At 44.4% G+C, this 14,635-nt stretch overlaps 1 protein-coding gene across 21 annotated transcripts in view; it reads right to left on the bottom strand.

Annotated features, from left to right (window-relative positions):
* Window positions 1–5,807: 5,807 nt before the first annotated feature.
* Window positions 5,808–14,635, bottom strand: part of LDLRAD4 (low density lipoprotein receptor class A domain containing 4) — a 438,552-nt gene continuing 429,724 nt past the window's right edge. For all 21 annotated transcript variants that reach the window (XM_058438680.1, XM_058438675.1, XM_032152884.2 and 18 more), the window contains one exon: window positions 5,808–13,542. In XM_058438680.1, coding sequence (XP_058294663.1) covers window positions 13,012–13,542 — 531 coding nt within the window. In that variant the 3' untranslated portion in view covers window positions 5,808–13,011. The remainder of the gene's footprint in view (window positions 13,543–14,635) is intronic.

The raw sequence follows: 14,635 nt of genomic DNA, 5'->3' as shown, positions 1-14,635 counted from the left end.
ATTTTTACCACAATAAAATGCAAATCAAACAAAAACCCTGGCCCCTCATACGCTGTGTGGGCAGTTCTGCTGTGCCCTCCGCAGTGTCTGTGAGCGGGGTTTGGTGTCTCATGCACCTGATGGGCTTAGAATTGCTGTGTGGCATTTGCCTTTGTCACTCATGGTGGTTAAACAGCAAGTGTGGTGAGAACCCTGTAGGAGCGGTGGCCCCTCCATCAGGCTGCTGAGGACCCAGCAGTTTGAGGCACCCTGCCTCTCCCATCTCCGGTTCTCCTTGGCTGGAACCCTCGCAGAAGGAGACCAGCAGATGGTGAAAGAGGTATCAGAGCGAGAGACAGGAAGAATGTGTTCTGGGGTTTAGAGTGGAATTGTCAGTAAGGTACAAGGCTAAGTGCTTGCACATACCATTTCTGAAGGAGGTGGATCGGCCAGTGTCAGCAGAGGGAATGCAGAACGAGAAGGCCCATCAATAGGAGAGGCTGCCTGAGGACCCTGGGTGCATCCAGGGCTGCTTCAGGACTGAGCTAGGCAAGTGGAGAGAATGGTGAGTGACAGGGTCCAGATCCACATGTGCTTTCCCCAAATCCTTCAGACAAGGAAAGCCAGAGGAAAGGAGGAAGGGCAGGAGAGGGTGTGGGGGAAGCAAGGCAAGAAGCCTAATGATTTTGAACCATTTATTCTCCCTAGGTCCTTCTGGGTTTTCACATTTTGTTACAAAGGCTATAATAAACTCTGCCCCCACTGCAGTGTGCTTCATTAAAACAACAACTATATAACTAAAGTAATGAAGTAGAAGAAACATAGAATTTATTTATTTTTAATTTTATTTTTTTGAGATGGAGTTTTTTTTTTTTTTTTTTTTTTTTTGCAGTTGCAAGATTTAATAGAGTGAAAACAGAGCTCCCATACAAAGAGAGAGGACCCAAAGGGGGTAGCCATTGCCAGCTTGAATGCCTGGGTTTATATCCTGATCATTGTCCCTCCCCTGTGCTCTCAGGCGATAGATGATTGGCTATTTCTTTACCTCCTGTTTTAGCCTAATTAGCATTTTAGTGAGCTGTCTTTACTCCCTGATGGGTCGGGTGTGAGCTAAGTTGCAAGCCCTGTGTTTAAAGGTGGGTGCGGTCACCTTCCCAGCTAGGCTTAGGGATTCTTAGCCTAGGAAATCCGGCTAGTCCTGTCTCTCAGTGCCCCCTCTCAACAGGAAAACCCAAGTGCTGTTGGGGAGGTTGGCCAATGACCACTCTAACTGCTTCCTGCTGAATTGGGGCATAGTAGGGGTCATGCAGTTGAGATTTCCTCAGGAGGGGTGCCTTTGATGTCATCAACATTGGAGCATGGGCTAGCAGGCCGGTCCAGGGGTCCACGGTGGATCTTAGTCATGGACTGCATCTGGGGCTCCATTTGAAGAACTATTTGTAGTTTTACAGGTTCGATTCTGGAAGAGACAAACTTATCAAGGAGGTTAAAGATACAGGGGTCGTAATGTACGGTCTGCAGTGCAGGAGATTTTTTTTTGGCACACTTCACAGGCGCTGACTATCTGCTTAATATTTTTGAAAAGGCTTGGTCCAGTAAATAATAATTTGGCCATCAGATGGGTGCTATCAATGCCTAAGTGAAAGGTTTGGTGAAGGGTTTTAAGTAATTTCCATTGGTTAGCTGCAGGCAAAAGTATTTTTCCTTCTTCGGTGGCTAGCATCCTGAGGGGAGGAAACTATGTCCTCGTGAGGTTCCCCATTCTATTTCTTGTGCTGAGTACTGGAGCTTGGTTTCCCGGAGGGGATTACCCCATACTAGGGGTCCTTCTATAAGCATTTCTAATGGAGGGTCCTGCCTTGCGGCTCTTTTGGCTTCAATATCTGCTTGGTGGTTCCCTTCTATTTCCCTTTCCTTTCCCTTCTGATGACCCCAGCAGCGTAAGACTGCCACCTCTTTAGGTTTCTGTACAGCCAATAATAATCTCCTAATGGCTTTCTGATAATTGATAGGTGTTCCCTCAGAAGTTAGGAATGCCCTTTTTGAGATGGAGTTTCACTCTTGTTGCCCAGGCTGGAGTGCAATGGCACCATCTCAGCTCACTGCAAACTCTGCCTTCCGGGTTCAAGTGATGCTTCTGCCTCAGCCTCCTGAGTAGCTGGGCTTACAGGCGCCCGCCACCATGCCTGGCTAATTTTTGTATTTTTTGTAGAGACAGGGTTTCACCATGTTGGCCAGGCTGATCTTGAACTCATGGAAAGGAAGTTCTGGGCCCAGTGACTTGGTCTTTGCCTTGTCACTCGGTGCTCTAAGCCCCTGTGGCACTCATTGCTGGGCATAAAATCAGCACCTGTTTATTTCACTGGGATGTATTTTTGTTTGTTTTTTGGTTGGTTTTGAGATGAAGTCTCCTCTATTGCCCAGGCTGGAGTGCAATGGCATGATCTCGGCTCACTGCAACCTCTATTTCCCGGGTTCAAGCGATTCTCGTGCCTCAGCCTCCTGAGTAGTTGGGATTACAGGTACCCGCCATCATGCCCAGCTAAGTTTTGTATTTTTGTAGAGACGGGGTTTCACCATGTCGGCCAGGGTGGTCTTGATCTCCTGACCTCAGGTGATCTGCCCCCCTCAGCCTCCCAGAGTGCTGTGATTATTTCATTGAGATTTTAAGCTGCAGCCATTTAGTGTGGAGGGCATTCCAAAGGCAAAGGGCATTTACAAATCTGTTGTATTCAGGCAAAAAAATTTTAAATCTAGAACATGAAAGTTTTTTTTTTGGTTGTTTTGTTTTTTTGACACGGAGTCTTGCTCTGTCACTGAGGCTGGAGTGCAGTGGCGTGATCTCGGCTCACTGCAACCTCCACCTCCCGGGTTCAAGTGATTCTCCTGCTTCAGCCTCACAAGTAGCTGGGACTACAGGCGCGTGCCACCACGCCCGGCTAACTTTTTGTATTTTTAGTAGAGATGGGGCTTCATCGTGTTAGCCAAGATGGTCTTGATCTCTTGACCTCGTGATCCGCCAGCCTTGGCCTCCCAAAGTGCTGGGATTACAGGTGTGAGCCACCACGCCCAGCCTAGAACATGAAAAGTTTTAGCGATAAAAGCCATGGTTCATGAGGAGCCCCACATGTCAGGCCCTATGGCGTGCACATTCCTTGGGTCTTCACAACTGTCCTGCCAGGTAAGTATTGCTGTTGCTGTTCTGTAGATGAGACTTTAAAACCTGTCAGGGACATTAATTAACTTGAGATGAAGCTAATATTCGGACCACCCAGATCTAGTAAGATTCAAAGCCTGTGCTGCCCTTTAACTGTAAGCAGGAAATATTCAAGGAGCCAGATCACCTGGGAATCCCACGCCAAAGAAAGTGTCTCACCTACTGCGCAGAAGCCCTGGCCCCTGGGGCCTGCATGGAGTGGCTTGCTCTAGGTGCTGGTGTAGGTTGCCAGAACGTTTTGTGCTTATAGATGACTGGTAACAGTGAAGACAAATACAACTCTGTAAATGAAAATGGCTTTGTAAGCAGGGAAAGTTATATAAGAGCCGCTATATACAGCTGCAGTTTTTTTTAGAATAATAAAAAAAAATGTATGTGCTTACTAGTAAGTCCTTTTGAAAGTATTTTTAGTCACCACTCTGCTATGTTCAAAAACTGAGCTTTTGCACTTCTGATTTTTTTAGCATGAAAGTGTAAAGTTGGGTGAATGAGGTTTGCATTATTAAGGCAAAAGCTAGAGTCTTGACAGAAACATGACATTAAGACTTTTGGGAAGCTGTTTTAAAATGTGTGTTTGAATTAGAATCCATTCAAACAAAACATCAAGACAGTGTAGTGAAGGAAATCTAATTAGAATGTTCTCAGCAACAGACTCATATGCTGTGCACTGTCATCATGGGAGAGCAGAATGGGGGCTTTATTCCATGGCCCACTCTGGGTGGGTCTCTGGAAGGTTCCAAGGGATTATTTCAAGCATGCCTTTCTGACTGTCTCCCTGGGCCGTGGGGAGAGGGCGACCAGGTGAGTGTGTGGCCAGGTGGATTCTGCTCAGCTGTTGACACTTCTGTTTGCAAAACAAATGACTAAAATAAGTGGGTGAAAGAAAGCCAGGAATTGCTTAGCTTCAGAAGTTGGAGGGGTTTGGGGACAGTCAGGTGGCACTGAAGTACAATGGAGAACTACCCAAATTCACCAGCTTTGGAGCATTAAGGAGGCCCAGGGCAGGGTGGTGTCGAGACCATCGTCAAGGAGGGGGTTCAGACAGAAAGCAATGGTGTGGGCATTGGACATAGCGCTTGCCCTCTCTCCCTGCCATCATCCCCTCCACCCCTGCCCGTTCTCTCTGTCGCTTGGTCTGCACTGTCTCCGAGGCATCTGAGCCGGGTGTTTCTTGGCCGCCACACTTCAGCTCCAGCCAGAGCGGGTGGTTCCTTTGTGCACCAGCAGTTTCCAAGCACTTCCAAGCCTTTGTTTTTCTGTCTCAGGTCTTTTGCTGAAGCCTTCTGAGCTTGCTCAGTCTACAGGCAGGGTGACTGGGAAGATGAACCTGTAAGGGCACTCCTCAGCAGTGGGCAGATGAGATGTCCCAGCCTCCTGTCCTTCAGAGGCACAGCCTGCATGGTTTCTCGAGTGTGGTTGAACCCCTTGGCCCATAGTGGGAACCAGCTCAGCCTACACCTTTTGTATTTTCTCTCTCCTCTCTCATTTGCCTGTTTCCTCTGCTAACAGTTCCCACATCCTTGGCTCTGAGACAGCTTCCAAAGTGACAGCTGGTACAGCCTCCCAGGGACAGTGGGGGAGAGAGGAGCCCTGTGTCTCCATTGTGAGAAGCCAGTCCCAGGTTTTACTGGATTTGCTGCTTGTGGTCTGCATAAGCAGGGATCCCACGCCTGGATTCCCCTCATTCCTTCTGTGCAGAGCTGTCTCCAGGAACAAAGTTGGCATAGTGTTAGCGTTAGCAAATTTGGGGGGTATCTTTAATATTTCTCTAATGGTTTGCTAAATTCAGAGATTACAGAATTTATTCCAGAGTGTGGTGTGGTTAATTAGTGACTACTTGCTGTTTGACAGGAAAGAAACTTTCCTATTGCTCTCTTCCTTCTTATAGCTCTCTTCAAATCCCCTTTCCAAAATAATCTTAAAGAATTTAATTCAGAATCTAAAATGGGCCCATTAGAATTTAGGGCCCATACCAGAATTTGGGGCCCATACCATTTTGAATGGTATTTTCAAAATTTCAGTTTCCATTTGCGCATTATAAGTACATAGAAATGCAAAAATAAATTGCATATCCTGCAACCATGCTAAATCCACTTCAGTAGTTTGGTAGATTGTGTGGGGTTTTGTGCACACACAGTCATCATCTATGAACCCATATTCTTATTTACAGCGTAGAGATAATACTATTCTAGTCTCTCGGTGTAGGAAATTTAGAGCCTCTCTGTTGTTACATTATCACTGACTAGAGACCTCCAATGCCAAGGAATTTAAAACACACACTGAGGGGATCTGTTCCATTGTGGAATAGTTGTCATTGTTAGGAATCTTGTTCATATTTAGGGCTGAGCATTTCCATTTTGTGTGACAGCCACCCAAAGACTTTAAGGCATCTAGAAAGTCCTCCCTGGGCGCCTCAGGCGGGGTGAGCAGTTTCCCTGGGGACTCCTTGCATGAGGGCACCTGATGACTGTCTGAATGACCTGTGTAGAACCCAGCATTGGGAAAAGAATCATGATCTGACCAGAATTGCTTCTAGTAGAATATGAAGTAGTGATTTTTGAAAAGTCAGAGTGACTACAAGCTGAGTGGGAAGTTTAGCTAGGGAGCCATAAGAAGTATTTCTTTGAGACAGGTCTTAAAACACACAGCATTTTCCCCATGCACGTGCCTTGTTGCTGAAAGATAAAAAACAAAACAAAAACCCAAGGGACAATTGTATGCCGCTGATTATTTTTAATGATTTTTTGCTATGGTTTGACCACAGCATTAAGAACAAGCAGAAAAATCTGATTTCATAACTAACAAACAGCACTGAGAGCAACATCTTTCTTTAAAAGTATTGCAATTACAGACCTTAGGTCTAAGAACTACATCACCATTGCTCAGGTAAAAGAGGCAGATACGTGACAGGTGGAAATCTTTTTCTGTATATAACTGGGAATTATGTTGAAAAGTAAGCACAAATGTTTGTTAAAAAAGATTTTAATGACTTTTGATTATCATAGCTCACAACCAACTATTGAAAAGTTCAAATACAGTTGTACTTTTTTAGTAGATTGCTTTATAATAAAAATTAAATGAACTAAATGCTGTGAATAGTATTGTACATATTTTAAAATAGCCTTAAACTAGACAAGTATACAATTAGCATGATTTTTGAAAGCTATGAAATGAAAAATAGCAACATACCAACAAGCACATTAAAATGAACCAGTATCATTAACAGTAAAGTTTAAACCTCAATTCGTCCTGTAGAAAGGAAGCAATGATGTGGTAACAAATTTTAGTACCTCTGAGTCTAGAACATTCTCATGCTCAACAGTTCTCCCACAAGGTTGAACCTGGCGGGTGGGAGCTTTGTTTCTGACAACAATGAGCCTCAGTTCTTAATGCTGAATCCCAAGGGGTGCACCCTACAGTATATGATGGAACCAACACATGGGTCTAGACACGCAGGATCCACAACAACAAGAGTGTCAACTTTTCACGGCTCTTTCAAACATACTAAGGGCTGACTTTTAATCCATTCAGCATTAAGAGTTGCATTGGAGAGTCAATTTCAGTTTAAGGATAATCGGTCATTTGTTTCCTGGATGTTAGGGGTATGATTATATTGTGATTTTCAAAGTCAGAACATACACCATGGAGCAAACAAAAACTTTGGAATTTATTAGACTCTACTCTGGTGGCAGAATAAGCTGATAATATGGGTCAGATGGGCAAAATTCCGCGAACTGCTCTTATGGACAACACTCGAAAGGATGCCCACACCCAAGATTCAACCGTGGTTTTAATGAACACGGTGTTATAAACTTTTCTTGTTCTTTTGTTTTAAAATTAGGGTATTATTTGAAGATAAATGCAGAGGTCACAATCAGACACTAAAAACTAAGCTGGAAGAGAGATGTAACAATATACAATTCAAAACGTAATTTCTAACTGATGGCAAAACCGAGTTTGCTTTTTGGGTCAGGATTACGATGGGACATGAATGGGAATGGATGAGAGGTCCTTCACTTGGCTGGCTGACAGCCAAGTCTCTTCTAGTGCTAACCCATAACTAAACACTTTTTCTAAGAACAGGGTGTTCTTGTAAGTGGATTTGTTTTTCCTGAGATATTCTTTCCCTACAATCTCTACTGTTACTTCATTGGCTCCACAGCTTCAGTTTGTAAAAGAAAAAGGCACAGAGAGACTTGGACACAGACGGTCACAGATGCCTCTGGAGCTGAACAAAGTCCTCTGCTGCAGGCTGATTTACTTATTCCTCTGACACAGTTTCTGCAATATTAACAACAAAAATGTGCACTTTTCACTGAGGCCTGACACCTTCGTGATGCTACAGCAGGAGATAGATGCAGGAGATTATAAAGCAAGTTGAAAAACAACATTTTTCTGACTCAAATATAACTAACACTGGTCCAGCTGAGCATTACTAAAATGATTAAAATAAGAAGCGTCTAGTGGCAACCAAAAAGCTGTGGGATTTTTAAAAAAGTATTTTCTTTAAAGTGTTTTCACAGCAAAGATGCAACTTTCCATTGCTATATATACGCTGGTCATAAACTGTTGCTTGTTTGTTCACACTTCTTTCTCTTCTGTTATAATATCGATATTTAATAGGAAAATAAACTACATAGACTTTAATCTGTATGCATCCATTTGCAAATTTCCTTACAAAAGAGGACGAAGCACATAGGCATTCACAAATTCTATGCCATTTCTGTTAAAATTGGTATCATCTATACATTATATTACAGTATTAACAACTTTTTGTTCTACCCATTGGGTAGGATATGTGCATAATATATTCAACTTATATACAGCACCTTACAAATAAAAACATAAGAAAAGACAGACAACTGAAAAAAGCACCATTTTAAGTGAGGCACAACAAAGGTGGGAGCATCAAGTGCAGGAGGGGGCGGCTTGGTTCCTATATCTGCTGAACTCAGAACATGAGGCACCTTAGTTGCTGAAAAACTGACATGCAGATCTCTGACATGATAGGGGTATATCTACATATATATAATGTGCACGGATAGTGTATATATAATCTCTATAGCTCTAACCCTCTCCCGCATTACACAAAAACAAGGACACGCGGAGGGAAGAAAGAAAAGGATGAAGGAAGACATTGCTTTTTTAGCAAGATATTCCTACACTCAGACAGCAGCTTCCTAATGCATCCAGTTTGGGAAGCAGCAGCAGCAGCAGCAGCAGCAGCAGCAAATGACTGTCTGACCCTGGCAGTAACATAAACTTGAACTCGGCAAAGGACACAGCGTGCTGGCTAATAAAGAATGCTGAAATCTCGGTTCCTAAAAAATATAGACCACTGCAAGGCTGAGTGCTTTCCATTGTCTGTTCACATCTCTGTGATCTGTGGAGGTGCTGGCAGCTGGCGGTGGTGGAAATGGTGAATGGTAAGCCACACAGCTGCTGAGAACTAGCATTTAGGATCTGGGCTGGAAGCAACATTTTTTAATTTGTGACTTTCCTCGCACCAAGAAGGGGAAGTTCTCCTTTTGCCCACCTGTCATTCAATTGTCCTTTCACCTCAGTAGGCCAAGCATGCGGCATTCTCGGTCAGTGTGAGCAGGAGAGCAAAGGGCAGGCTGTGGGGCGTGTTCGTGGCATGAAGGCTGGGCTCCAAGCACTGGCTTTAATCACTTAAGCAAGCAACGCAAAAGTTAACAGAAACCAAGTATCTTTCCCAGTATTTTCTTTCATACACTGCTGAGCTTTGGAAAATTTTTAAAAAATGAATGGTACACAAAGTTAATGTTGCCATTCTAAGTAGCAAAATTCAATAAACGAGCAGTGCAGCAAGCCCCGAGATGGGGGCGCATCCAGTCATGGCTGCGTGGGGGGCCGGGCTCCCTGCGCCCACAGCAGAATGTCTCTGAGCCTGCCAGTGACCAATGCCATGAGCCGGTCCTTCTTTGAGGGAGGGCTTGGGACTGGGTGCTGTGTGTCTTTGTAGTAGCAACCAGTATCTGGCCTGAGGACATATTTGAAGTGCTCTGCACCAGAGCCTTCCTAAAAAGAAGAGCTGCTGGATGGAAGATAGAGGATGGCCCCTGTCAGAGACGGGAACTGTTGGTTGAGAGAGGAAGGCAGGGATTTGAATGGATTCTTCTAGGTCAGAGAAGCTTTCAAAAAGTGCTTCCTTTTGAGCCTTTCTCATTCTCATGAAGATGAAATAAAGGTGAAAGAGATCAAATGGAGATACGTAGAAGTTCAAGAAGTCCTCGCCTGGGTACAAAATTCCTCTGCTGGTGTCAGGAGGCCTCCCCCATTTACTGTTGGCCCCTATTTCCTGCCTCTTAAGTAAGTTTGAGCCAAAATTAGTGAATGGAAATGCAGTCCTCACGATAAATCTTTTAAAAATTCTCTCTCTTCTGCTCTCTTGGGATTTCTTGTGGCTTGGGTGTGTGTCCATGTGTTTGTGTGATGGGGAGGATGAGGACATGCTTGTCAAGCTTCTGTATTAGTAAATTTTGGACACCAAAAATAGATCAACTATTGAAATATGTAATTTGCTTCATGAAATCTCTTTTCCATTAAGGATTGCGTCAGTATTTAAAAACAATGCTAGAGTTTCTGAAAAAGCAAATGTATGCTGGAAGATTGTGTTCTTATAGATGGGATTCAAGATGCCTTGGGTCTCCTACACCTGGAACAAGGGACAACAGTCAGCAGTATGCCCAGGAGTGTCCATTCCCACCAAATGTTCTTCCTAACAATGCAATCCACACTTTGCTGGAATAATCTAAGATTATAAACCTATCATTGATTGCCTAAATCACTGGTTACTAAACTGGACCCATGGGTTCTATAAGCTAAAAAAAGTGTTCTTGAAAGAACAATAGGCCCCACTATGTAAGTGCATCTTCCCAATCGCTACTCTTTCAATGCCACGCTAGCCATGAGGCGACATGGTATGAACAGGTCAGCCACAACCTTCAAAAGAGCTACTATCTAAATCACCTTTTCCTTGTGCTGAAGGGAAACTGACTACCAATTCATGTTATGACCTTGGCCTTTAAACTAATTCATTACAGAGCCCCAGCCTCGAAGACTTTTCAAAGTCATGGTTTGATATGTATGTGTCTTTAACTATTTAACAAAGGCAATTCTCTAGGGTGGTTGAATGGGAGGAGCCTCTTTCTTGAAAGATGATTAAAGGTATCTGAATTACATAATTATCTCACCAATACTGTGGACATGTGCAAAACATTCATATACTCGCAGTTACTAAGGAATTCACAAGTCTCTGCTCTGAGCCCCTTCTTGGGGCAGGTAGAGAAGTAAGGACTGTGAAGCCATTTGAGAGCTAGAGCTGTGGGGTGCATCTCCTGCTTCACCAAAACTGCACGTGAGAACTGGAACGGTGGAATCACTCACCTCGCCTCTGCATCTGCGGGCACACCTGACCAACAATCCACTGCAAGTCCCTGCCAGCAGGGCCCGATGGGAACACGGGCTCCTCATCTTTGCCTGACAGAGGAAGAGAGGCTAATCTGGAGAGCCAGTGAACCTTCAGGGCATCTCCAGGGTTGGGGAAGGTCCTCTCTGGCCCCAAGCCAATCTCTGCCCTGAGAGCTGGTTTCTCTCCAGCAGAGGCCTTCGAAGTGTCACTGGAACAAGACTGAATCCAGTCTCAGAACCTCCACTGTGACTCTCAACTGTATATACTTCCACACAGGGTTGTAAGCATGAGCTGACAACTGGTTCCCGTGTTTTTCCTCTCTCCTTTTAAGAGTTGGACTAGTTCTGTGGATGTTACTGTGTGCAAAGGATGAATGTAATGGAAATTCCAATGCTCAAAACAAACAAACAAAAACCAGTGACCTATCTACAGAGGTAAGAAGCAGAAGGGCACAGACCAGGATCAGACAACTCTTGGGGTTTGGAACAGTCTCTCCAGTTACAGCACAGAGCCACCGCACTGAGGGATCACCTTCGAGACCCACAGACAGACACAAACACACACACGCGGTTTTGGCTATAAAGCTGCATAGATGGGAGTCATGGAATCATCGTTCCAGCACATCTTGTTATGTGAAGAGGCCACAGAGGCCCACCCTCCACATGGCAGACTGTACTGCAGATAAGCCCTTCTCCACGCGCAGTGTCTGCTAAACGTGTTGGCTGCTGCTCTTATAAAAGCCAGTGCTTACATCTGCAGAAGAAAGTTATTTTTTTCATTGTATATAAGACTGAATATTTGTAAATATCAGGAATATTAAAACTAACAATATTTAAAATTAGTTTTCTAGTTGCATTTTAACTGCATGTTGTGCTTTTTACCCGGTGCTCTTCAGTCACTTGCCCCCTCCACTGTTCTCTGACTGTCCAGTTTTTGCCTTCAGTACAAAAGCTGGCCTGGGGAAGGGTTTGGTAGAATCCTGTGGGAATTTGGATAGGTTTTGAGCACTGCATTCCTTTAAGAATGCTATGCTAATACTAGTGAGATACAATAACCCACAATGGCTTATTACCACGATCAGCAACATGGCATTCTTCCGTCATTTCTAGGGGCTTCCAAAGCATAAGAAACCACCACCCACACCACTCCCACACAAAGTTCTGGGGAGGCTGGATGTGGGGTGGCTGCTGAGAGCCTCCTGTGAACTGAGCAGCCCTGCAGAACTGAACAAAGCTGTCGAGGAAAGGGGAGAGGCAATGGGAATATACTGAGGAGTCACATATTTCAACAGTATGCAGAATAACCACCTTGCATTTTAAACAATTTATTGCATAAAATAAGGTATGTATTTGAATATATTTCATGCTATAGTGAAAAAAATCTAAATTACTGAAGAAATTGCACTGCTGGAGGATGAGGGCAGCGCTGCAGGATACTGGATCCATAAATGCATGTGTTCATTTTCTCATAAACTATGCAGCCTAAGATTAGCAGAGTAACTCAAAATAACAAGTCAGAAATGCTGGAACTTAATCTTCCCTATCTTCCATCCAAAAGTCTCCAAAAGCTTCAGCGATGCACTGCCATTTGATGCAAACTCCTGCAACAATAATGACTTTTTTGATTTACGTAAGTTGGTAAAATGTTAGGCTACGTCCCCAAATATCTTTTCTTGGATGATTCTGGGGACCACTCCAGGATATTCCTTGGGCCTGATTACAATCCACAGGTGAAAAGACAACATACAGAACTTCACGTAAAACAGTTCCCTCGTAAATATTTTCAACATTAAGATAGTGCAACTTTTAAAACACATCATCACAACACAAAGGAGCTCCTTGCACTCATCTAACTTCTCCACTTTATACCTTGGCACACAAAACAGGAATTTTGATTCATATTTTTAAAACAAAATAAAAGTTCCACACCTTAGGAGAAAAAGCGAACTGGCTGGTTCTTCCCCACAATAATATATAATAATGCTTCCTTCTTTATTCAGTTAATTATAAAACAGGCCATTCTGGCCTCATTTATCTGCAAAGTCTCCTTTCACAATTAAATAAATCAAATACCTCTGTGGGTTTTATTTCATGATATCTTCAAAGCATCCCTTTCTCTGTTTTCCCCTGCCCACACCCCCATCCCAACCCCTGTCCCCAAATAAACACTGTTTGCGGTCAGACCAGATGGAAGTTTGTATCATTTCAGTCTAGTTTGCATGCAATTCCCCTAAAAGGAATCAGAAACAAAGACCGTGTTTGCTCATTTGGTTTTACTTATTTGTACCATGTGAAACTGAACAACACTGTGCGCAGGAGGGGCCCAGAGGCCGCTTCCCTCCTTGGTTTCTTTCTCCAGCTGAAGTGCACGTTGGAGGAAATCAGACCAGGTTCCCAGGCTTCCTATCTTTGCCTTTGATGGGTACTATTGTGCTCTCTGCATTGTTCTGCTGAAACTGCAGTCTGCTGCCCCTGTGTGCGTTGCTGCGCTGGTGATGGAGGAAAGAGGCGCCTGGGTGGTGGCCCATCACCTCGCTGTATGTGGGAGGCGGCCCCTCCATCCTCCCGTTACTGCTGCAGGTGCTTGCACTGATGCCCGAGTTGCTGCTGGGTGGGCACGGGCCCCCGCTATACATAGCAATGTCTATCAAATCACTGTCAAATATGGTTCGGTTGGGTGGGGCCCTCACGGACTCTCGGTTGAGTTCCATCTGCTGTTCAGGGTCCCGGAGCTGCAGGGTGCAGGGCCCCTGGTAAGGAGGTGGCTCTTCACCGTCGGACAGGGAGATGGTGGGAGGAAGATCAATCTCGTGCTGCACATAGGGGTAGGTGGGCTGGAAGCGGCTGAAGCGATCCCTCTGGATGAAGGACGGCGCTGTGAACCTGTCCCTGGACCGCGGGGCATGCATGATCTAGAAGGAAAAGAGGAGAGGCTTGAAGATGGTTTGGGCACAATGATGACCATAAATGTGTCAGAATCAAGGAAAGTCATGCTTGGTCTGTGTTCCTACCAGTTTGAACACCATCTCCCAGGAAAAAACAAACAAAAACCAAAAAACAAACAAACAAACAAACAAAAAAAAAACAGGAAAATCCAATTCCAGAAAAAAAGTGTACTTTTCTGATTCCTTATGACAGACCACTCACCTTGCCAAATCCCAGCGCATCCAGGAGGGCTGAGCAATGGAGAGCTGTGGGTAATGGAAAGCTTGGGCTCCTGGGAGTTACTGTGCGTGCTACGTGTGCATTTTCCCCTTGGAAACAGAACACACTAGGAACTCCAAGAGTCACAGGGCGAAGAGCACTGTGGCTTGCACTCCAGTGACCTCGTCCAGGCCTCGGCTTCTCTATAACTTACGAGGACAGGACAGGGCTACCTGCTTTCTCAGGTCCCTGCCAGCTCTAGAACCTAGAACCTATGATTCAGAAAAGTAAGGAGGGGCTCTGAGTTTTTATTTTTATTTAATTTTTTATCTTAATTTTTTTTTTTTTTTTTTTTTTTTTTTTGAGACAGGCTCTGGCTCTGCCACCCAGGCTGGAGTGCAGTGGCGCCATCTTGGCTTATTGCAACCTCAACCTTCTGGGCTCAAGTGATTCTCCCACCTCAACCTCCTGAGTAGCTGGGACTACAGGTGCACACCAACATGCCTAGCTTTTTTTTTTCTTTTTTGAGATGGGGTTTTGTCATTGCATAGGCTTGTCTTGAACTCCTGAGCTTAAGTGACCCACCCACCTCGGCTTCCTAAAGTGCTAGGATTACATGAGCTACTGTGCCGGCCAGGACTCTGAGTAAGCAGAAGTTATAACTTCACACAGTGGTACGTGGAGCAGATACAAAGCATTGGGTCGATTTATTAATTACTTAGAGAAGATTATTGCCCTACCAATTACTTTTTAACAAACCCCCCAAAACGACTGTTTTTTCTTTGTGGCTCCTGGACTTTTCCAGTTATTTGGAATCTGAATAAAAGTTTCCTGTAGTTATTTTTAGTCACTGACATGAAA

Source organism: Hylobates moloch, unplaced genomic scaffold (assembly GCF_009828535.3).
Source record: "Hylobates moloch isolate HMO894 unplaced genomic scaffold, HMol_V3 SCAFFOLD_5, whole genome shotgun sequence".
NCBI lineage: Eukaryota > Metazoa > Chordata > Mammalia > Primates > Hylobatidae > Hylobates > Hylobates moloch.
The sequence above is the reverse complement of the archived record's forward strand: the minus strand, read 5'-3'. Positions and strand labels throughout refer to the sequence as shown.